Raw genomic sequence first — 26,123 nt, 5'->3', positions numbered from 1 at the left:
GTATGTACACATACATAGGCTATTATTTACACAGTTATTGTAACAAAAATACATTTCTCCTTGGGGATCAATTCTGATTCATATTATTATTATCCATTCTACTGCAACTGTTGTTGTTGTTGTTGTTGTTTAGTAGCTATCATCATCATTATAATAATGCTGATTTGCAATTAAACCGTACTGCTGCTGCAGAAGTGATTCGGTACACGTACTGAACTGGCCACCGTGTGGCGTTGTCAGTCACTGATTCTAGTGATCCGTACCGTCAAAAGAACTGCAGAAGAGATTCGGTACACGTACTGAACTGGCCACCGTGTGGCGTTGTCAGTCACTGATTCTAGTGATCCGTACCGTCAAAAGAACTGCAGAAGAGATTCGGTACACGTACTGAACTGGCCACCGTGTGGCGTGGTCAGTCACGGATTCTAGTGATCCGTACCGTCAAAAGAACTGCAGAAGAGATTCGGTACACGTACTGAACTGGCCACCGTGTGGCGTTGTCAGTCACTGATTCTAGTGATCCGTACCGTCAAAAGAACTGCAGAAGAGATTCGGTACACATACTGAACTGGCCACCGTGTGGCGTGGTCAGTCACTGATTCTAGTGATCCGTACCGTCAAAAGAACTGCAGAAGAGATTCGGTACACGTACTGAACTGGCCACCGTGTGGCGTTGTCAGTCACTGATTCTAGTGATCCGTACCGTCAAAAGAACTGCAGAAGAGATTCGGTACACGTACTGAACTGGCCACCGTGTGGCGTTGTCAGTCACTGATTCTAGTGATCCGTACCGTCAAAAGAACTGCAGAAGAGTTTCGGTACACGTAATGAACTGCGGCCACAGTGTGGCGTTGTCAGTCACTGATTCTAGTGATCCGTACCGTCAAAAGAACTGCAGAAGAGATTCGGTACACGTACTGAACTGGCCACCGTGTGGCGTTGTCAGTCACTGATTCTAGTGATCCGTACCGTCAAAAGAACTGCAGAAGAGATTCGGTACACGTAATAAACTGCGGCCACAGTGTGGCGTTGTCAGTCACTGATTCTAGTGATCCGTACCGTCAAAAGAACTGCAGAAGAGATTCGGTACACGTACTGAACTGGCCACCGTGTGGCGTTGTCAGTCACTGATTCTAGTGATTCGTACCGTCAAAAGAACTGCAGAAGAGATTCGGTACACGTACTGAACTGGCCACCGTGTGGCGTGGTCAGTCACTGATTCTAGTGATCCGTACCGTCAAAAGAACTGCAGAAGAGATTCGGTACACGTACTGAACTGGCCACCGTGTGGCGTTGTCAGTCACTGATTCTAGTGATCCGTACCGTCAAAAGAACTGCAGAAGAGATTCGGTACACGTACTGAACTGGCCACCGTGTGGCGTTGTCAGTCACTGATTCTAGTGATCCGTACCATCAAAAGAACTGCAGAAGAGATTCGGTACACGTAATGAACTGCGGCCACAGTGTGGCGTTGTCAGTCACTGATTCTAGTGATCCGTACCGTCAAAAGAACTGCAGAAGAGATTCGGTACACGTACTGAACTGGCCACCGTGTGGCGTTGTCAGTCACTGATTCTAGTGATCCGTACCGTCAAAAGAACTGCAGAAGAGATTCGGTACACGTACTGAACTGGCCACCGTGTGGCGTGGTCAGTCACTGATTCTAGTGATCCGTACCGTCAAAAGAACTGCAGAAGAGATTCGGTACACGTACTGAACTGGCCACCGTGTGGCGTGGTCAGTCACTGATTCTAGTGATCCGTACCGTCAAAAGAACTGCAGAAGAGATTCGGTACACGTACTGAACTGGCCACCGTGTGGCGTTGTCAGTCACTGATTCTAGTGATCCGTACCGTCAAAAGAACTGCAGAAGAGATTCGGTACACGTACTGAACTGGCCACCGTGTGGCGTTGTCAGTCACTGATTCTAGTGATCCGTACCGTCAAAAGAACTGCAGAAGAGATTCGGTACACGTACTGAACTGGCCACCGTGTGGCGTGGTCAGTCACTGATTCTAGTGATCCGTACCGTCAAAAGAACTGCAGAAGAGATTCGGTACACGTACTGAACTGGCCACCGTGTGGCGTTGTCAGTCACTGATTCTAGTGATCCGTACCGTCAAAAGAACTGAAGAAGAGATTCGGTACACGTAATAAACTGCGGCCACAGTGTGGCGTTGTCAGTCACTGATTCTAGTGATCCGTACAGTCAAAAGAAATGCCAATCCCATGAAAACAAGCCACATGAAAACAAAATGAGAGTAGACTAGTAGAGGAGACAGAAAGAAGGGGCGGGGGGTAAAGTGTAAGCAGGCTGTTTTGAGAAGATTTAAAATACAAATAGTAACTAATGTATGTACACATACATAGGCTATTATTTACACAGTTATTGTAACAAAAACAGTGAACGATTTTTTTGAACGAATCAATTTAAGGAACTGATTCTAGTGATTCAGTACAGTCAAAAGAACTGCCGATCCCATCACTATCCACCATAACGTGTCACCACTTCCGCTCATAGCGCCTTCAAAATAAGAGCTCAAGGCATATACTGTATAACAGGAAAGAGGCAATTCCATAAAAATAGGTTACGCTGTATTTAAAACAAAAGTAACATAATTTATGCTGTAATTCAAACTAACCTAACACATACAACTTGAGTTCACTTAGCCAACAGCAGTCTTTGTCACGTTATGATTTGACTATCAGATCGACCGAGGGTACTTGAAGGCAGCACTGTCCGCCGTTGCGACAAAACGAGCTACGCTTGTCCTGCTTCACGTCTTGTTGTGGCAGTTTACGGCGCGCTCAACATGGGGATCGAAGCTTGGTACATGGACAACTCTGACGAAGACCAGAGGAAGCCGCACAAACTTCAGCCGAATCAGCCCGTTTCGTTGGAGACTTTAAAAAACATCGGAGTTTTCCACTGGAAGGTAACTGTTACGTCACAGCCACGATAGTCACATGCTGATCATTCCAGGCATTTTTTTTCCTTGTGTTGTGTTGCTGTTTGTTTAATGTCACTTTGACTGTGTTGTTGTTGCAGCTGAATGCAGACATCCATGAGGATGACCCACAGTTGCAGCTGATCAGGGAAGAGCAAGGCTACTCTTACATGGACATCATCACCGTTGAGAAGAACACACTGGCAAATTATGAGGAGATGGTAATTACAAGTCACTGTGTTATATGAACACAGTGCTACCTCCTGCTTTTATTAGTAATATGTTCCAAAAGCCAAAGCACTTTGTCTCATAAATAATGCACATGCAATTGCCGTTCTAGGTATTAAAACAAAATATATGATGGTTTTACATGCAAAACATACAGTATATATCTATATAAATCCATCCATCCATCCATCCATCTTCCTACGCCTATCCGAGGTCGGGTCGCGGGGGCAGCGGCCTAAGCTATATAAATGACAATTGAAAATGGATAAAGACCACTTTTACCTTTTATTGGAGGCTTTTGTTGGCTAAGGCGATGATGGGAAGGTTATGTATTTCTTGAATTCAGTCATGCTTCTTGCGCCTCTTTTTTAAAATCAAAGTCCTGACACTTACAACATTATTTGGCCTCCATGGTACATTTTTTGAACTTGTACTCTCATCAATAAAAACAGCAACGACTGACCAAGTCACTAACGTGGTTTGAGCACTCGAGTCCCATGAACTTGTTTGTTACAGGCATTGTTTGACTGTATGATAATATAGTCGGCATAAACGGTCAGTGTATCTTTATTTAATTTTAGTTTTATGAATGGGGATAAAAAACAACAACATTTGGTTTATTTGAATGTAATTTAAAAATTTAGGGGGGAAAATATTAAAATTTTTTGCGCCGAAAAGCAAGAACTACATCTAAAAATAGTTTCATTTCAAGGCTTTTAAATCTGGCGACATGGTAAAAAGAGCTCAGCAGCGCATGCACTTTTTGCGTCGGATGAAAAGAAGCACAGCTCCCTCTTGCCATTCTCACCACATTCTACAGAGGCACTATAGAGAGCCTGCTGACTAACAGCATCTCTGTCTGGACTGGAGCCTGCAGGGCCTCAGACTGGAAGTCTCTGCAGAGAGTGGTGAGGACGGCGGAAAAGATCATCAGGACTCCTCTTCCTCCTATCCAGGAGATCGCAAAAAGCTGCTGCCTGACCAGGGCTCAGAACATCTGCAGAGACTCCTCCCAACCCCACCAAGGACTGTTTTCACTGCTGGACTCTAGAAAGAGGTTCCACAGCCTCCGTAGCAGAACCTCCAGGTTCTGTAACAGCTTCTTCCCTCAGGCTGTAAAGACAGTTGAACGCATCATAATAATCCCCTCAATTCCCCCCAAAAATGGATTAACTCACTGGAATATAAAGAAAATATAACATACATCCATAAATGTGGATGCATATGCAAAAGTGCAATATATTTATCTGTACAGTAACCTATTTATTTATATCTGCACCTTATTGATTTTTTATCCTGCACTACCATGAGCTAATGCAACAACATTTTGTTTTTATATGTACTGTAAAGTTCAAATTTGAATGACAATAAAAAGGAAGTCTAAGTCTAATTTTCATTTTACTTTTCATATGTGAATCTTGTCTGTCTATCTGCGTTGGCCCTCCGATGAGGTGGCGACTTGTCCAGGGTGTACCCCGCCTTCCGTCCGAATACAGCTGAGATAGGCTCCAGCACCCCCCGCGACCCCGAAAGGGACAAGCGGCAGAAAATGGATGGATGGATAGATATTTGTTTTCCAGTGTCAGAATCTAAAAAAATACATCTGTTTTTGGTCAGTTTCTTCGTTTCTGCAAAGTAATGATTTTCATTTTTGTTGTGAAAAATTATAAACTCATATCATAAAATGATGGCTTGTTGAGCAACAATCATGTTCCCATGTTTAGTTTTTACTCATTTTCACTAATTTTTTTTTAATCTAGTCTGCACTTTGTCTGTGTTATTATTATTGGCTTTTATCTAGTTTGCACTTTGTCTGTATTATTACTATTATCATTATTATCTACTCATTCTATTTTTTATTTTCCTATTTTAATGATGTTGGATCTGTGTTATTGTTGTTGTTGGGGACAAGTGTTGTAAATTAGCTTTGGCTACAAACACTATGATGCATACATTGGATAGCTGTTTCAGATGTCTATGTTTTTGTATCTGTCCCTATTTCAAATAAACCTCTATACTAATAATCTAGTTATTGCTCATTGATGCTGTAAAAGAAAAAACACTTTGTTTTACAATTTTTTTTTTTTGTGTTTCAAAACAAAATAAACTTTTTTTTCCAATTTGCGTGAACCGGAAAAAGCTTACTGCAAAAATGTCAGTCAAACCGATTTACAACAAAAGTGGGGCGGAGGAATACCAAGGTCCGCTGTTCATGCATTTAAAAAAAGTCATGTATTCACAAACATGTCTTTTGATTGAACGTTTCGATGTCTCTCAGTTAAAAAGGTTCTATATGGAACACCTACATTTGGACGATGAGGTTCGCTACATCCTTGATGGCCAGGCATATTTCGACGTCCGGGACAAGGAGGACCGCTGGATAAGAATCGCTGTGGGCAAAGGTGACCTGATTACGCTGCCAGCTGGCATATACCACCGCTTCACATTGGACGAGACCGTAAGTTTGAATTACACTTGGAAAAATAAAATAATGATTGCTGGATTAATTTGCTTTAAAACTTTTTTCACCAAGTATCACCTTAGAAAATATTTGGCTCTCCAAGTACCACCATAATGACCCACATTAAAATGCAGTAGCGTAGTCGGCCTAAATATTCATTAAAAACAAGGCTACCGTTTTATTTAACAATACGTAAAACATTTTGGCCGCTGTAACATCACACATAGTTTGAACATTTAATTAAGTGATTATTTGGCGTACTACTAAATGCCCTAGTTATTAATCGGCTTGGTGAATATGATAACACCATCCAAACTAGGGGTCTTCAACATTTTTTTCTTCTGAAAGCTAATTTTAATAAAATTAAAATCTCCTGAGAGCTACTAAATTTTCATAACTTATTTTAACGCAAACAAAGGGAATAAGCTTGTTTGGCCAGGACATAAACATGTTGGTATCTACAACTCATATTTTGTGTTAAAAAATCTACAAAAAAATATGTTCATTTGCTTCTTGCATTTCTTTCTAGTTCAGGTTTTGAAATCATTGTTAGAGCTATTTTGACAAAAGTAAATGTTTTGTTTGTGATTGTCAACATTTGAGTTGTATTTTAATTAGGAAGCAGGCATCCACTCTAAAAGTGTGGTTGTTTTTGTTCTATTCTGTGGTCATTATTTAGAGGTACACTGTCTGAATTGAACAGTTAGGCATTTAAATACTGAGAGTTTGAGCAGATATATTTTGACCTTTTGGTGAGCAACTCAAAATCAAAACTGGTTGGAGACCCCTGATCCAAACATTCCAAAATCTTGGATAAGAACCTCCTGGCCTGAGAACAGTGTTGCTGGGTCTTCCGGCATGACAACCCAAACCATGCTGTTACAAACTCTGAAATGCCAAACGACACACTTAAGGATTTTAGTGATGAATAAATACAAAAGAACATCGAAACTCGGTGCTTGTCAACAAATCACCTTTTGCATATTTGCAAATTATAATCAAATACAATACAATTATGTTAATATTTTGCGTCTAGTAAAATAAACATGAAAATGTACAACTAATGTGTTGATTTAGTATGGTTTACATGTTGGCATCATATTTAAAAGGTACCACCTTTTTCCTGAAGGGAAAAATTGTGACACTTATTTAAGTACCGTATTTTCCGCACTATAAGGCGCACCTAAAAACCTCTAATTTCCTCAAAAGCTGACAGTGCGCCTTAAAATCCGGTGCGCCTTATATATGGACCAATATTGAGCCACAACAGGTCTCGCAACTACGGCAACTACGCCGACTTCATTTTTCCCCTTCTACGGCTGCTTACTGTAGAAGAAGAAGCGCTTCTTCTTCTACGGGGGAAAATGAAGTCGTCGGCTGCTTACCGTAGAAGAAGAACTTCTTCTTCTATGAGGGAAAATGAAGTCGGCGGCTGCTTACCGTAGAAGAAGAACTTCTTCTTCTACGGTAAGCAGCCGCCGACTTCATTTTCCCCCGTAGAAGAACTTCTTCTTCTACGGGGGAAAATGAAGTCCCGTAGTTGCGAGACCTAAACTTTATGTAAAGACACAAAAATGGCACCTATTAAGAGATACGCTTACTCAAGGCGATCAGTCACGCAGTAGAACACGGGAATAGAGCAGCAGCGAGAGAATTTAACATTAACGAATCAATGGTGCGTAAGTGGAGGAAGCAACATGATGACCTGCGCCAAGTAAAGAAGACTAAACAGAGTTTCCGAGGGAACAAAGCGAGATGGCTACAGTTGGAGGACAAACTCGAACAGTGAGTTGTTGAACAGAGAGCAGCAAGTAGAAGTGTCAGTACAATCACTATTTGTTTTGTTGACATTCCCTTTAGCGCAGCTCCATCTAATGGATGCATAACGTAACCCCAGCCTCTACTGTAGCGTCTATTCTATGCGCCTTATAATGCGGTGCGCCTTATATATGAACAACGTTTTAAAATAGGCCATTCATTGAAGATGCGCCTTATAGTGCGGAAAATACGGTACTTGGAGCATTTGATGTAAAACACACAAAAGTTATTCAAAGTTTTATTAATTTAATGTAACTGAGCTAAAACATTTATTGATTCAGAAAACAAGATTCTTCTGCGGCTTGTGTAATTTCATGTTTTTCCCCAAGTGACAAATCTTTCAAAATAATATATGCTCAATAGCACAATAGAAAACTAGTACTAGTACTGCCGAATGATATATATTTTTAAATCAGATTAACCACAAGTTATTCTTCGGTAGGGATGACGTTTGATAAGAAGTTATCGAGTACGAGCCCATTATCGAATACTCTTATCGAACCGATTCCTTATCGATTCCAGATAGGTTGGGGGGGGGGGGCTCCCAGACCGTAGTCGAAGAGCACAGGGGAGACGTTCCTCCAGGGCCTATGTACTTCGGGGCTAACAACCTTCACTTTACCCGGCAGTGGGTCTTTACGGCTTCGGACTCGAGGGTGAATGACGAGGCCGCCGGTTTGTTGCCACTTTGTGACTTTATGTCTTGCACCGTGCACGCAGCCATCCACCAAGCTAGAGCACCTGCACGCGCTCCCTCACCTCTCTCGCCCACTCACTAACTGATGTCACTCACCTCACATGCTGTCATGTCTTAAAGGGCCACACACACACACACACATACGCTACTCTCATAACAACTAACAAGATATCACGGCGAAGCCAGAAGTCGAGTTTCTTAACATTCTCACTACTTTTCTTTTGTCGAGCACAAAGAAAAAAACATTTTAGTTGAATGTAAGTTGTGTCTTGGATCAAAGATCCCATCTACTTAAAGTTAAAGTTAAAATGATTGTCACACACTAGGTGTGGCAAAATTATTATCTGCATTTGACCCATCACCCTTGATCACCCCCTGGGAGGTGAGGGGAGCAGTGACCGCGGCCGGGAATACTGCCCAAAACAGCAATTCAAATCTGCTGAAACAGCTACAAAAGCAACATGCTTCGACGGAGCTAGTAAAGAGAGACACAGACTCCGATGCCACTTCACCTCCACCTAAGGATTTTAACGGAGGGACTGTTAGCCAGGACAACATTGATAGAGCCATTGCAGCGTATGTGCTAGAAGATATGCAGGCTATTTCTACAGTGGAGTCACCCGCTTTCAGGCAGCTAATTTGCATGATACCGGCGTCAACAGCAATTGGCACGGAAAACATGTTCCAAGTACCTGGACAGTGAGTACATATACATGGAAAGTGAGTACAAGAAAACACTCCAAACTCTGCCTCTGCTCATCATTCATCACTGAAGGTACACACTCTATGTCAATTCTCTTATATACTCTTTCATTCTAAACTTCTAGAGTGTTTGATTATCACATCACTCTAAATGTATAGACTATAAAGTTCACAAACCTAAAGAGGGATCCTAGTGGGCCAGGCCAATCTTTCCTTATCTCTAAACTAAAACTGGGGAAATGTGTAGAGCAGGGGTCGCCAAACTACGGCCCGCGGGCCGGATCCGGCCCCCCAGCATCCAAAATCCGGCCCACGGGAAGTACCAAGTTAAAAAAAAAAGTTTTTAAAAATTAAAAAAAAATCTTTCCTTTCTAATCCATTTTCTACCGCTTGTTACTCTCGGTGTCTCCTAGCCGCTCAGGCAAATCAAATTGTCTAAAAATTAATTTTACCATCGATAACGTGACAATGTTAAATGTCAAAACGGATTAAAAAGACAATTGGCCCCCGGCCAATTTTTTTTTAACCCAATGCGGCCCACGAGTCAAAAAGTTTGGGGATCCCTGATGTAGAGTGTTCTGGGCTTCAGTACAGTGTTGATCTCCTGAATACATTTTATTTCCGAATTCTTTGAGAGAAAAACAATGCCTGGTTAGGCTTTGTGTATGTCATGTGTGCCTTCCTTGGGTGAAGCCAGGTTTACAGCTATGTTGTTATTATGCTGTTTGTTACTTATGTATGTTATGTTGCAGCTATTTAAAATAGTTTTGTCAATTTGTTCTGGCCTGAAATAAATTGGCTCTTTGAAACATATCGTTGTCTTTGTGTGTTGTATATAGACCACATTGTTTAGCAGAGTTCAGTGATGCAAATGCATGTCAAGTTGATCAACAGATTGCATTATTCTCCAGTGCAATAACAGTACTGAAATTAAGGCTAAAAGGGCATTAAAAAAAAAGAAGTAGAAGAAGTAACTAAATAGTTACTTTTCACAGTAACACATTACTTTTTGGTGTAAGTAACTGAGTTAGTAACTGAGTTACTTTTGAAATAAAGTAACTAGTAACTGTAACTAGTTACAGGTTTTCAGTAACTAACCCAACACTGGTGAAGACTAGGGTGTCTGTTAAGTCTTTAGCATTAGTATATGGAATTAAATGATGGAATGGATTAAGTAATGAAGTTAAACATTGTACTGATATGATCCACTTTAAGAGGTTGTTCAAATTAATAGTGCTTACAAAGTACAAAGAAGAATTATGAGAAATACTTTCAACCTTATTGAAAATAAGATATTCTTCATCTCAGTATATTAATAATGACTGAATTAATTAATTACTGTTGTATATACTAATTCACAGATGGTATTTTATTATAAAAAGGTCAGTAAATGATGTATATATTTGTAAACTCTCTGAAGTGGGAAAGGGGTAGGATTAAATAAGCTTTACTTCTTCCTACTCCTTTTCGGACATGATGTAAAGTGAAATGATATGAAACTGTGATGTGTTATGCTGTAAGTGTGTTCATGCACGAAATAAACAAAAGAAAGAAAGAAAGCACTAGTTTATTAGACATACCTGCAAACTCTGGAGTGGTGTAGGCTACAAGATAACGTTAACGTTATCAGACACATACAAAAAGGCTAACGTTATCAGACACATACAAAAAGGCTAATGTTAACGTTACCGTTAGCCACTGACTATGCTTAGGTAACGTTAGCCTAGCTAACATTACTGCAGTCCTCGTGTTAGGAGTTGGTGATGTGGATCCCAAGGATGCAGAGACGAATTTGGGGTTTACAATTGTTCTTCCTTTTTATTAGGCGGAAGCACAAGGTAGCAAAAACAAAAGGCGATGGTGGAAAACACACAACACACCATGTAACAAACTACTGAGAGAAAACAAACACACAAAACTAAAAGCGCTAGACAAGGCTAGGAAAAATATACTTCATGAGAGAAGTAATAAGACTAGGTACAAAAAATAAAACGCTAGACAAGGCTAGGATTAATACGGGCCAACCTGAGGTGAAAAGTACACGAACTAGAGAGTCCTCTTGGCACGACCAACCGTATGGAAGCAATGGCAAAGTTCCGGCGCTCACCGGTTGTCAGCAGCCTGGTTAAATAGGCTGTTTTTAATTACAGTCAGGTGTGTGCTGCTGCCTTGCGTCAGCTGCACTCCATACTGTGAACGAGAGAGAGAGTGAACATGGAGTGCAGACAACAGAAATAGGCAAGGACATTTACAGATTACCACAGTACCCCCCCCTCAACGGACGGCTCCTGGCGGCCTACCTGGCTTGTCTGGGAATCGAACGTAAAAGTCCTTGATCAAGTCCTTGTCAATTATAAGCGATCTAGAAATCCATGACCGTTCCTCTGGGCCGTACCCCTCCCAGTCCACCAGGTATTGGAAACCCCTTCCCCTTCTTCTCACATCCAAGATGGTGTTTACAGTAAATGCTGGGTGACCATCAACCAGCCTGGGTGGAGGAGGCGGTACCTCCGGAGGACTGAGCGGGCTGGATGAGACAGGCTTGATGCGGGACACGTGAAAAACAGGATGGCACTTGAGAGATCTAGGGAGATGGAGCTTGACTGCAACACGATTGATGATCTTGGCAATGGGGAATGGTCCAATGAACCTGGGAGCCAGTTTCCTAGATTCGGTGGCCAATGGTAGGTCCCGAGACGATAACCAGACCTTCTGTCCCAACAGGTAGTGTGGGGCTGGTGTGCGATGGCGGTTGGCTAAGAGTTGATTCCTGGCCGATGTTCTTCTTAACGCCGCCCTGGTGTTGCGCCAAGCCTGGTGAGCCCGATGTAGGTGTGCAGTAACAGATGGGACGTCGGCACTGGGTTGGGTAGAAGGAAAAACTGGTGGTTGGAACCCATAGGCGACGTGAAATGGAGACAGGCCGGTGGCGGAGCTAATGAGGGAATTGTGAGCGTATTCGATCCATGGGAGATTCTCAGACCAGGTCGAAGGTTGCTGATGACAAGTGCACCGGATGGCTGCCTCCAGGTCTTGGTTGGTCCGCTCGGTCTGTCCATTACTCTGAGGGTGGTAGCCGGAGGACAGGCTAGGGGAGGCCCCCAGAGATTTGCAGAATGCCCTCCAGACGGCCGAGGAAAACTGTGGTCCTCTGTCGGATACCACATCAGTGGGGATGCCGTGCAGCCGGAAAACGTGGAGCACTAATAATTGGGCAGTTTCAAGAGCTGACGGCAGCTTGGGGAGGGCCACGAAGTGGGCCATCTTCGAGAACCGGTCCACAATGGTCAAGACAGTGTCATTACCCTCGGAGGGGGGTAGTCCTGTGACAAAGTCCACAGCTATGTGTGACCACGGGCGGGAGGGGATGGGTAATGGGTGTAACAGTCCTGCTGGAGCCTGGTGGGATGCCTTGTTCCGGGCGCAGATCCGACATGCTGCCACAAACGCCTTCGTATCTGCCAGAATGGATGGCCACCAAAAACGCTGGGAGAGGACAAAACTGGTGCGACGAATACCTGGATGGCAAGCGATCTTCGACCCATGTGCCCAATCCAGAACGCTGGAGCGGAGCCGAGGAACCACAAACAACCGGCCTGGTGGGCAGCCCCGAGGAGATGTGTCCGACTTCAGGGCCTCCAAGACTTGCCGCTCGATGTCCCACTGGAGTCCCCCAATGACGTGGGTATGGGGAACAATTGGTTCATGTGAAGAATTCTCAAAGGATGAAGAGTAGACACGGGACAGGGCATCGGGCTTCCCATTCTGAGAACCAGGTCGGAAAGTGATGATAAAGTTAAAACGGGTCAGAAATAGTTGCCACCTGGCCTGGCGGGGGTTCAGTCTCTGTGCGGTCCTTAAGTAGGACAGGTTCTTGTGGTCTGTGTAGATGATGAATGGTTGCTCCGCCCCTTCCAGCCAATGTCTCCACTCCTGAAGGGCCAAAATGACCGCCAGAAGCTCCCTGTTGCCAATGTCATAATTTCTCTCAGCAGGGGATAGGCGACGAGAGAAGAAAGCACAGGGGTGCAACTTCTGGTCGGTGGTAGATTTCTGGGAGAGTACGGCCCCTACACCTGAATCAGAAGCGTCCACCTCAACAAAAAATTGGAGAGAACGGTCAGGGTAACACAGAACAGGGGCAGAAGTAAACAACCTTTTCAGCCTCAAGAACGCGGAATTGGCTTCGGGTCCCCATTCAAACGGAACCTTAGTAGAGGTTAGCCTCGTAAGTGGCTCAGCGACGCGACTAAAATTACGAATAAATCGCCTATAAAAATTAGAGAAGCCCAAGAATCTCTGAAGGTGCTTCTTGGAAACCGGAGTGGGCCAATCTACTACTGCTTTTACCTTAGCGGGATCCGGTCTGAGTCTACCCTCCTCAATGATAAAACCTAAGAATGGAATGGAGGATGAGTGAAACTCGCATTTTTCCGCCTTGACGAACAGTTTGTTCTCTAGCAATCGTTGAAGGACTAACCGAACCTGCTGCACATGTTCGTCAAATGTTGATGAATAAATTAATATATCGTCCAAGTAAACAAAGAGAAAACGACCTGTCATGTCCCGAAAAATGTCATTAATGAAACCCTGAAAAACGCCAGGTGCATTAGTAAGTCCAAAAGGCATGACAAGATACTCAAAATGTCCGAGAGGAGTGTTGAATGCGGTCTTCCATTCATCCCCCTCTCGGATGCGAACAAGATGGTAAGCGTTACGTAGATCGAGTTTAGTAAAAAACCTCGCTGATTGTAATGGCGTAAAAGCTGAATCAAGGAGTGGTAGAGGATACTTATTCTTGATAGTAATCTGATTAAGAGTGCGGTAGTCTATACAAGGCCGTAGGGACTTGTCCTTCTTTTCGACAAAAAAAAATCCAGCGGCTACAGGTGCGGTCGAAGGGCGAATGAGGCCGGCAGCTATAGATGTGTTTATGTATTCTTCTAGTGCTTTGAGTTCGGTGTTAGACACCTTGTACATACGGGTCGATGGTAACGCCGCCCCGGCTAGCAAATCAATGCCACAATCGTAGGGTCGGTGGGGAGGAAGTGAGAGTGCTCTATCCTTGCTAAACACCGCCCTTAAGTCATGGTAGTGCTTGGGCACGTTTGTCAAGTCTATGTTCTCCATAACAGCGGTAGGTGGCGGTGTATGAGATCCTGCTGCGGAACGAAGACAATGTGTGTGGCAGGTTACACTCCAATTAATAATGGCCGAACGAGGCCAGTCTATGTGCGGGTTGTGCTTATGTAACCAGGTTAACCCTAGAATGACGGGCGCGGACCGTGATGGCACAACAAGAAAAATTATTTTCTCACAATGATTTCCAGACAAGCGCAGGTTGAGTGGGAGTGTCTGGTGGGTTATGCTGGCTAATAGGCGCCCATCAAGAGAATACACCCTCTTGGGCACAAATAGTTTGACAACAGGAATCTTATGGAGTCTCATGAACTCAAAATCCAAAAAGTTATCATCTGCTCCTGAGTCAATGAGAGCGCAAATGTCTATTTGTTGGTTAGACCAAGAAAGAGTACCTTTTAGCTGCATTCTGCCTGCGGCCAACGAAGGAGAACGGCGACCTCTGGTGGACGTGTCCTCTGGCGAGTGAGGGCGCACTCGTGGCCGTGCGGCGGGGCGCGGCAGTTCCTTGCAGCGGGAGATGAGATGATCAGCGCCTCCACAGTATAGGCAGAGTTGGAGGCGAACGCGACGTTCCCTCTCGGCGGCGGTGAGTCGGCGGCCTCCCAGTTGCATCGGCTCATCTATCTGCCATGAAGGGGGGTTGTCTTCGAGTTGCTCCGTCTTGCAGATGGCAGGTCTAGCAGGCGCTGATTGGCTGCAAGGTGGGGCTTGTCTTCCTAGTCGATCCCTCCTCTCCTCCAATAGGCGGAAGTCGATTTGCACCGCCAGCTCGATGAGATCATCCAGATTCGTCGGGAGTGACAGCGGGATCATCATGTGACGAATCTCGTCCGCGAGACCCAGGAAGAAAGCGTCCAATAGTGCTGAGGGACCCCAGTCACAATCGGCCGCCATGGTGCGGAACTCGATCGCGTAATCCGCGACCCGTCGTGAACCCTGTTGCAGCCGGAAAAGGGATCTCGCTGCCTCTCTACCTGGGAGTCGTCGTTGGAAGATTTGCTTCAAGGATTTGGAAAAGTTCGCGTATGTGGAGCTGGAGGTGGTCTGACGGTTCCATTCTGCAGTCGCCCAGGTGCCAGCACGGCCAGACAGGTGAGAGATCACAAACGCTACCTTAGCCCGCTCAGAGGTGAAAGCGGAAGCGTTTAGCTCAAAATGAAGTTCACACTGCGTCAGGAATTGTCTTACGTCTTCCTTTTCCCCGGAAAAACGTTCGGGTCGGGAAAGCCGTATGTTGCTAGTACTAGCGGGTTGTGTAGGCTGGGTGGATGCCTGGTCAGGCACGGTGGTCGAGGTGGGTACGACGGTGGCTAGCAACATGTTGATTCGCTCCAACATGGCGTCTTGACGCTCCGACATCCCCTGTAGACCTCGGCTCAGGTGGTCAAGCTGGTCCCCCTGCTGGTTGATCCTTTGAGCCTGGCCTTGCAATGCTCTTTTCCAGGAGTCTGTCTCTGCGGGTTCCATAGTTTGGCCGGAACTTTCTGTTAGGAGTTGGTGATGTGGATCCCAAGGATGCAGAGACGAATTTGGGGTTTACAATTGTTCTTCCTTTTTATTAGGCGGAAGCACAAGGTAGCAAAAACAAAAGGCGATGGTGGAAAACACACAACACACCATGTAACAAACTACTGAGAGAAAACAAACACACAAAACTAAAAGCGCTAGACAAGGCTAGGAAAAATATACTTCATGAGAGAAGTAATAAGACTAGGTACAAAAAATAAAACGCTAGACAAGGCTAGGATTAATACGGGCCAACCTGAGGTGAAAAGTACACGAACTAGAGAGTCCTCTTGGCACGACCAACCGTATGGAAGCAATGGCAAAGTTCCGGCGCTCACCGGTTGTCAGCAGCCTGGTTAAATAGGCTGTTTTTAATTACAGCCAGGTGTGTGCTGCTGCCTTGCGTCAGCTGCACTCCATACTGTGAACGAGAGAGAGAGTGAACATGGAGTGCAGACAACAGAAATAGGCAAGGACATTTACAGATTACCACACCTCGTTTACATAAGAGGTAACCTTATTTTAGCCAGGCTACGAGTGAGCAGATATGGAAATTAACCGGCAACAGTTAATGTTAGTTACTCACCAGCACTATCACTGGAATTGGCGCTGCAGGTTGAAGTAGAGGAAGAGGGGTTTGCTTCGTCATCTCTGTCGCTGCTTCTCCATGACACCTTTCTCTAACCTTCAGGTTATGTACGGCCTGAACATGTTTCATCATGCTTGTTGTACTCCCCCCCCCTTACATGGCAATAATTGCAGATAGCCGTTTCCTCGTCGTATTTTTTTGTAAAATGAAGCCATGCCTTGAGGCGTGTTTTCCGGTCCATTGTTGTTGTTGCTTCTGTATCTGCCGCCTAATGACTGAGCTACGTCATTTCCTGGGACGTGCCACAGGGCATTTCCTGTGGGACGGGATTTGTTCCCAGGGATTTGAATAAAGAACCAACTCTTTTTCTTTACCATAGTGGCCTTGATAACGGGAACCGGTTCTCAAAAAGGGATTCGTTTATTTTTAATTTTTCCCCTCCCTCAGGGAGGGAACTCGACAGGGTGGTTGCTGGTTGTTCCCTCTCCATCGTTGGGGTCCCTGCGGGTGGGGTGGGTGGTTCCCGTGGCCCCGTGCTGGGCGGTCCTTGGGCGGTCGGCTTGGGTGGAGTGGCCGGGGGCGGGCCGCGCCGTGCTCTCCGTGGGTGGGGGGGTGGGCTCTTGGGGGCCCGGTTGCTGGTGGGGCGGGGGGCGGTCTTCCCGTCCGGTTGCGGGGAGTCTCTGGGCCCCCCGGGCGTGGCGTCCCGCCTTTCTGCCCGTGTGGGGTGTGGTCTCTCGCTGGCTTGAGTTCTGGCTGTCCCCTGCTTCTCTCGTGCCTTGTCCTCTGCCGGGTGCGTCTGTCTGCGGCCTGCTGCTGGCTCTTACGGGCGGCACGGTGGGCCTGGCTCTGGGATTCCTGACGCTGGCCGGCCTGGCTGCGTGGGGACGGTGGTCCCTGGTCCAGCAGTGTTTCCCACACATTCATTTATTTGTGGCAGCCCGCCACAAATAAAAAATTAAAAAATTAAAAACATTTTTTTTTTTTTTTTTTTGTCCTGTCCAGCTTCACAGGCAAATCACATAGTTGATGTAGATGCCCATATCGGCTGTTCAGATTTACTTTACAAAATAGAAGTGTAGGATACTTCTCTTGTTGCCTTATTTGTATTTGACTTTATTAAATGTATTTATATTAGAAACACAACGTGTGTATATAACAAAGGGTGCAAAGTCTGCAGGCAGTAGGAAACACACGGTTAAGTGTAGGAAGTAAAACTGATGGCAGTCTAAAGTTCAAGATTTTTGGAGCTCTTTGTTCAGTGGATCAGATGTTTGATGAAGCTCTGTGTCTATCTACCACCACTACTGTTTTCTGTTTATGTGTTACTGACTGTGGCAGGACACCTCTCCCTCTGTTTCACTTTATGTTGCTGGTAAATAATATGGTTGTAGTAGTAGGCTAAAGTTAAATTATTTAGTATGCACTAATTAAAGGGGCAGAGCTTTATGAGACATTTTAGCTTTTATATTTTATAAGATATATTTTTTGTAAGAACCACAATTAATAAATATATTTCAGTGAATAACTTATTGTTCAAATCTGTATATAAATATGTACATAAAGTGTTGTAATTATATTGTAAAATGGATGGATGGATGGATGGACGTTTAAAACAAAACTGTTATTATTAATTAGTAAGTATACATTTTTTGAGCCTTTTTAGAGAAAATCATATCATTGTAGTAAATTATGCAAATTACTTGATGGTGTCATGGTGACCACGCCCCCACCGCCACAGGTATCTTGGCAGTTTATGGGAAACACTGCTGGTTCCTTGGGCACCACACCTGCTGTTTGTGGGTTGGGCTCTCTGGGTGGCTGGAGCCGTACTCTGGCTCCCACACACACTGGGAGTCAAATATATTGTACATACAAATACACATATACTCACATACATACCGTTATTCATACATACATACATACATAGATACCTACGCTCCCACATACATACACAAATACAGTACATACCTACATACTCAAAGTTCGTACATCCACACGTACATACACACGCACATTCACTGTACAAACATACACATACACATACTGTACATATACATTCACTGTACAAACATACATGTACACATTCGGTACATATACAAGTACATATGCATACATACACTCATGCACATAATCACGTTTCATCAAACATACACTACCGTTCAAAAGTTTGGGGTCACATTGAAATGTCCTTATTTTTTAAGGAAAAGCACTGTACTTTTCAATGAAGATAACTTTAAACTAGTCTTAACTTTAAAGAAATACACTCTATACCAGGGGTCGGCAACCTTTACCACTCAAAGAGCCATTTTGGCAAGTTTCACAAATTAAAGAAAGTAATGGGAGCCACAAAAAAAAATTAAAATGAAAAACACCGCATACAAAGCTTAAATGCTTTGTGCTATGTTAACCAGGGGTCTCCGACACACGCACCGGCACGCACTTTAATGTGGAAATTTGATGTTAGTGCAGCCCGCGAGTTTTGAATGAATGGCGCTTGATAGCGTCGTACTTGCCAACACTCTCATTTTTCCCGGGAGACTCCCGAATATCAGAGCGTGATGACACTGCATTTGGCACCCTCCACACGTAGAATGCAATTTCAGCTTGCTCACGTAAGTGACAGCAAGGCGTACTACCTCAGCAGCCACCCATCTTACACTGACGGTACCAATACCCAGAATCCCATGCAGCCCTAACTCTTCCGCTCAACAAACGCACGGGGGGGGGGGGGGTGTAGTCAGTGTAAACTGTGTGGCTGATGAGTAAGTATGCTTTGCTGTCTCCTGTGTGTGCAAGTAATAACAACATGCAACATGTGGCTGGACTGGTACGCTGTATGTAAATGCTATAGAGGACAATTACTGCAGTGCAATTAGGGCACACCCTTTATTTAGTAATTAGAGTGTAAATAGGATTATTTTTTCCCTGGGAGTAATCTATGAGAGACACTGAGATCCATAAATCTCCTGGGAAAATCGGGGGGGTCGGCATGTATATAGCTGAGCCGCATCAGAGTGGTCAAGGAGCCGCATGCGGCTCCGGAGCCGCGGGTTGCCGACCCCTGCTCTATACCATGGGTGTCAAACTCTGGCCCGCTGGCCAAACTTGGCCCGCCGTGTAATTTCACTGGGCCCGTGAGGTGATATTAAATTAACACTAGAGCTGGCCCGCCGATTATATACAAGTGCTGGCTCAGTTACATAATATGTGCGGCTTTGGCACGCACACAGAAGTGAATGCAACGCATACTTGATCTTCAGCGATACAGGTTACACTGAAGGTGCCAGTATAAAAAACTTTAACATTGTTAGAAATATACGCCACACTGTGAATCCACACCAAACAAGAATGACAAACACACTTCGGGAGAACATCCGCACAGTAACACAACATAAACACAACAGAACAAATACCCAGAACCCTTTGCAGCACTAACTCTTCCAGGACGCTCCAAGGTGTGTGTATGTGTGGGGGGGTTTGGAGGTAGCGGGGTGTATATTGTAGCGTCCCGGAAGAGTTAGTGCTGCAAAGGGTTCTGGGTATTTGTTCTGTTGTGTTTATGTTGCGTTACTGTGCGGATGTTCTCCCAAAATGTGTTTGTCATTCTTGTTTGGTGTGGATTCACAGTGTGGCTTATATTTCTAACAATGTTAAAGGCCTACTGAAATGAATTTTTTAAATTTAAACGGGGATAGCAGATCTATTCTATGTGTCATACTTGATCATTTTGCGATATTGCCATATTTTTGCTGAAATGATTTAGTATAGAACAACGACGATAAAGATTGCAACTTTTGGTATCTGATAAAAAAAAAGGCTTGCCCCTACCGGAAGTAGCGTGACGTAGTTAATTGAACATATACGCAAAGTTCCCTATTGTTTACAATGATGGCCGCATGAAGTGAGAGAGATTCGGACCGAGAAAGCGACGATTTCCCCATTAATTTGAGCGAGGATGAAAGATTTGTGGATGAGTAAAGTGCAAGTGAAGGACTAGTGGGGAGTTGAAGCTATTCAGATAGGGAAGATGCTGTGAGAGCCGGGGGTGACCTGATATTCAGCTGGGAATGACTACAACAGTAAATAAACACAAGACATATATATACTCTATTAGCCACAACACAACCAGGCTTATATTTAATATGCCACAAATTAATCCTGCATAAAAACACATACATGTTTGTTATGCTAGCTCCTAGCTCCTCTGCTAGCTCCTAGCTTCATAGAACACGCCAATACAATTCAAACACCTGATCAACACACACAGTCACTCAGCCCAAAAGACCGTTCACCTAACCCAAGGTTCATAAAGCTTATATATTTTTAAAAAGTTACGTACGTGACGCGCACATACGGTCAAGCTATCAAATGTTTAGCAGCCAAGGCTGCATACTCACGGTACCTGATATTCAGCTGGGAATGACTACAACAGTAAATAAACACAAGACATATATATACTCTATTAGCCACAACACAACCAGGCTTATATTTAATATGCCACAAATTAATCCTGCATAAAAACACCTACATGTTTGTTATGCTAGCTCCTATGCTAGCTCCTAGCTCCATAGAACACGCCAATACAATTCAAACACCTGATCAACACACACAATCACTCAGCCCAAAAGACCGTTCACCTAACCCAAGGTTCATAAAGCTCATATATTTTTAAAAAGTTACGTACGTGACGCGCACGTACGGTCAAGCTATCAAATGTTTAGCAGCCAAGGCTGCATACTCACGGTACCTGGTATTCAGCTGGGAATGACTAAAACAGTAAATAAACACAAGACATATATTTACTCTATTAGCCACAACACAACCAGGCTTATATTTAATATGACACAAATTAATCCTGCATAAAAACACCTACGTCTTTGTTATGCTAACTCCTAGCTCCTATGCTAGCTCCTAGCTCCATATAACACGCCAATACAATTCAAACACCTGATCAACACACACAATCACTCAGCCCAAAAGACCGTTCACCTAACCCAAGGTTCATAAAGCTTATATATTTTAAAAAAGTTACGTACATACGCAAAAAAAAGTTGCGCACATACGGTCAAGCGATCAAATGTTTAGAAGCCAAAGCTGCATACTCACAGTAGCACGTCTGCGTCTTTGTCATCCAAATCAAAGTAATCCTGGTAAGAGTCTGTGTTGTCCCAGTTTTCTACAGGCGTCTGTGTATCGAAGTCAAAAGTCCTCCTGGTTAGCGTCTCTGTTATCCGAGTTCTTCCATCTTGACTGCATCTTTCGGGAATGTAAACAAAGAAGCGCCGGCTGTGTACTGTTGTTGCTGACTTCGTTCGAAAAATACGTCCATTTCGCACCGACAACTTTCTTCTTTGCTTGCTCAGCTTCTTTCTCCATAATGCAATGAACATGATTGCAACAGATTCACGAACACAGATGTCCAGAATACTGTGGAATTATGAAATGAAAACAGAGCTTTTTCGTATTGGCTTCAATGTGGAAGGCATACCCGTGTTCCCCGGGCTACGTCACGCGCATACGTCATCCTCAGAGGCGTTTCGAACCGGAAGTTTAGCGGCAAATTTAAAATGTCACTTTATAAGTTAACCCGGCCGTATTGGCATGTGTTATAATGTTAAGATTTCATCATTGATATATAAACTATCAGACTGCGTGGTCGGTAGTAGTGGGTTTCAGTAGGCCTTTAAAGTTGCTTATACGGCCACTCTCAGTGTAAACTGTATCGCTGTTGATGAAGTATGCTTTGCATTTACGTGTTTGTGCGTACAGGATCCGCTCATATCTTGTGACTGGGCGGGCAGGTTGTTAGAAGGGATGAAAAGCGGACATAACATCAGCACGTAGAGGATGTTAAAAGCAGTGCCTGTAAGGCACGCCCCCAAGACTGTGGAATATGAGATATAATGACTGATGAACACCTTCGTTCGATAATGAGGGATGCCTCAGCTCAAAGCCTGAGCCCCGACATTAATGAACTAGCATCCCAGAAAAGATGCCAGCTATCTGGCTTGGGCACATCAGATTAGATCAGTGTGTTGCAAACTGAGCAGTTTAAAGTCCTGAATGGTTGGTTTATTCATTGTTATTTTATTTTCAAATTTATTAGCCTGTGGAAAAAGTTAATGTTGATATTTACCTCAGAAGGCTGCAAATAGAAAAGAGGCATTCAGTTTTTATTTCAATTGTATTTGATATGCCATTGATATTTTTTAATGATTATTATTATTATTTGAAACTCGATTTTGCATGTCACTATAAAGTTATATAAGCCTTGCTTGTTCAATATTTAATGCAAAACTTGTTTGGGTCCCTATTAAAAGGTTCATTTGTTCAACCTTGGCCCGTGGCTTTGTTCAGTTTTAAATTTTGGCCCACTCTGTATTTGAGTTTGACACCCCTGCTCTATACACTGCTAATGTGGTAAATGACTATTTTAGCTGCAAATGTCTGGTTTTTGGTGCAATATCTACATAGGTGTATAGAGGCCCATTTCCAGCAACTATCACTCCAGTGTTCTAATGGTACAATGTGTTTGCTCATTGGCTCAGAAGGCTAATTGATGATTAGGAAACCCTTGTGCAATCATGTTCACACATCTGAAAACAGTTTAGCTCGTTACAGAAGCTACAAAACTGACCTTCCTTTCAGCAGATTGAGTTTCTGGAGCATCACATTTGTGGGGTCAATTAAACGCTCAAAATGGCCAGAAAAAGAGAACTTTCATCTGAAACTCGACAGTCTATTCTTGTTCTTAGAAATGAAGGCTATTCCACAAAATTGTTTGGGTGACCCCAAACTTTTGAACAGTAGTGTATATTAATGTTGTTGTCCTAGGGGAATCTGGGTAACACATGGCACACTGACAAAGCTTAACCTATTGTTACTATAACAATCTACAAGGTTAATATAGGTTGGTTCTCTTTCTTCCCCTCCATTTTTCTGCATTATTTTGTATTTCTAGTTATCATTACGTATATATATTGTTGCATTTGAACAACTGTATTGTTGATAATAGAGGTAAATTATTGGTATTGTTCATTATCAATAGCGCTATTTCTATTGGTATTTGTATTGCTCCATTCATAGTGTAATAATGCTCATTGTTATTTCTGTATTATTTATTTCGCAAATTGCTTCTTTGCTAACACTTTTACCATCATATTTGTACATATCATATTTGCTGCTGTTGCTCTATTATTGTTGTTGTTGTTGTGTTTGCTGTTGTTGTTTTTGTCTCTCTGTCTAATCCCCCTCTTGTCCCCACAATTCCCCCCTCCCCGGCCCGGCTGCATCAAATGATAATATAAATACATTTAAAGGCCTACTGAAACCCACTACTACCGACCACGCAGCCTGATAGTTTATATATAAATGATGAAATCTTAACATTGCAACACATGCCAATACGGCCGGGTTAACTTATAAAGTGCAATTTTTAATTTCCCGCTAAACTTCCGGTTTAAAACGTCTATGTATGATGACGTATGCGCGTGACGTCAATCGTTGAAACGGAAGTATTCGGACACATTGTATCCAATACAAAAAGCTCTGTTTTCATCGCAAAATTCCACAGTATTCTGGACATCTGTGTTGGTGAATCTTTTGCAATTTGTTTAATGAACAATGAAGACTGCAAAGAAGAAAGCTGTAGGTGGGATCGGTGTATTAGCGGCTGGCTGCAGCAACACAAGCAGAAGGACTTTGATTTGGATAGCAGACGCGCTATCCGACGCTAGCCGCCGACCGCATCGGTGATCGGGTGAAGTCCTTCGTCGCACCGTCGATCGCTGGAACGCAGGTGAGCACAGGTGTTGATGAGCAGATGAGGGCTGGCGTAGGTGGATAGCTAATGTTTTTATCATAGCTCCGTGAGGTCCCATAGCTCAGTTAGCTTCAATGGCGTCGTTAGCAACAGCATTGTTAAGCTTCGCCAGGCTGGAAAGCATTAACCGTGTATTTACAGGTCCATGGTTTAATAGTATTGTTGATTTTCTGTCTATCCTTCCAGTCAGGGGCTTATTTCTTTTGTTTCTATATGCAGTTAAGCACGATGCTATCACGTTAGTTCCGTAGCTAAAGTGTTTCGCCGATGTATTGTCGTGGAGATAAAAGTCACTGTGAATGTCCATTACGCGTTCTCGACTCTCATTTTCAAGAGAATATAGTATCCGAGGTGGTTTAAAATACAATTCCGTGATCCACAATAGAAAAAGGAGAAAGTGTGGAATCCAATGAGCCCTTGTACCTAAGTTACGGTCAGAGCGAAAAAAGATACATCCTGCACTGCACTCTAGTCCTTCACTCTCACGTTCCTCATCCACAAAACTTTCATCCTCGCTCAAATTAATGGGGAAATCGTCGCTTTCTCTGTCCGAATCGCTCTCGCTGCATTGAAAACAATGGGGAAATGTGAGGAGCCTTTCAACCTGTGACGTCACGCTACTTCCGGTACAGGCAAGGCTTTTTTCATCAGCGACCAAAAGTTGCGAACTTTATCGTCGATGTTCTCTACTAAATCCTTTCAGCAAAAATATGGCAATATCGCGAAATGATCAAGTATGACACATAGAATGGATCTGCTATCCCCGTTTAAATAAAAAAAAATCATTTCAGTAGGCCTTTAATAAAATCAAATACAAATAAGGCAACAAGAGAAGTATCCTACACTTCTCTTTTGTAAAGTAAATCTGAACAGCCGATATGGGCATCTACATCAACTATATGATTTGCCTGAGTAACTGGACAGGACAAAAAAAAAAGAAAAAAAAGTGATTCGAGTCCATGGAATTGGTTCTTTTCTTATCGAACAACCGTGCGAACCGGTTTCGAACATCATCCCTATTCTTCTGTCACTGACCAATATCGCAACTTGGGCCGCCTTTCCGGGAACTATCCGCGGTTAAGGTAAAAGAGCATGTAGGGTCAAAATAAAATGTGTGATTAATCGGCGTCAATACATGATCAATTCGATAATTTTTTTTGGATTAATGACATGAGGTAGCATGCTATTTTTGACATTCCTAGAAGAGTGAAACCTGCTTGAACACTCATGCTAATATAGCTATTTTACAGTGTCGAATGCACAGTAAACCGCGGTACACGGGACGAGACAAATTGCAGTAATTGTTTTTTTTATTTTTTTACATCTCTTCACAGAACTACGCAAAGGCCATGAGGCTGTTTGTGGGGAAGCCGATTTGGAAATGCCACAACCGGCCAGCGGATGACCTCGAGAGTCGAAAGAAGTATGTGGCTTCTCTGCAGAGCGGCTGTAACGGAGCAAAGCACCACATGATCGACCACTAGTTGCTTAGTTGCTCCAGTTTGGAATATTTGTCAAGGTTGCATAATTGCACAATTGCAAAAAGCTGCAAATTCACCCTGGTGGTTACCGTATTTTCTGGCTGCTACTTTTTTCCCCAAGCTTTGAACCCTGCGGTGTATACAAAAGTGCGGCTAATCCATGGATTGTTTAAATCTAAATTATGGAATGGATTAAGCAAAGAAATCAAACAATGTACTACAATGATCCACTTTACGAAACTGTTCAAACTCAAAGTGCAAAGAAGAAGAATCCTGATAAACATCTTAAAACCTTATTAAAAAAGGAGAACATTTTATTAATCTCAAATGGGATGAATAAAGACATCAATGACTTTTCTGTTATGGTTGATCAGCTGTTTTACAGGCATGGTTTGGATACAATTAAGGTATGAAAAAAAAAAAAATCTATATATCTACATATATATATATATACTTGTATATAGATATATCTATATATCTGTATATATATAAATATATATCTATTTATATAAATACATATTTATATATATAATGTATTTTATATATATATATTTATAATGTTAAAATATAAATATATATATATATATATATTTATAATAATAAATAAATACATACAAACCCCGTTTCCATATGAGTTGGGAAATTGTGTTAGATGTAAATATAAACGTAATACAATGATTTGCAAGTCATTTTCAACCCATATTCAGTTGAATATGCTACAAAGACAAC

General features: G+C 43.1%; 1 protein-coding gene across 1 annotated transcript; it reads left to right on the top strand.

The window, feature by feature from the left end:
* Positions 1-2,721: 2,721 nt before the first annotated feature.
* On the top strand, positions 2,722-25,766 carry LOC133646444 (acireductone dioxygenase-like). The gene is made up of 4 exons (XM_062041794.1): positions 2,722-2,936; positions 3,050-3,169; positions 5,455-5,634; positions 25,248-25,766. The coding sequence occupies exons 1-4, from the start codon at positions 2,814-2,816 to the stop codon at positions 25,395-25,397; spliced, it is 573 nt and encodes a 190-aa protein (XP_061897778.1). The 5' UTR covers positions 2,722-2,813; the 3' UTR covers positions 25,398-25,766.
* Positions 25,767-26,123: the final 357 nt, after the last annotated feature.

Source organism: Entelurus aequoreus, linkage group LG03, assembly GCF_033978785.1.
Source record: "Entelurus aequoreus isolate RoL-2023_Sb linkage group LG03, RoL_Eaeq_v1.1, whole genome shotgun sequence".
NCBI lineage: Eukaryota > Metazoa > Chordata > Actinopteri > Syngnathiformes > Syngnathidae > Entelurus > Entelurus aequoreus.
Note: the sequence above shows the minus strand (reverse complement) of the source record. Positions and strands in the feature narration are given on the sequence as shown.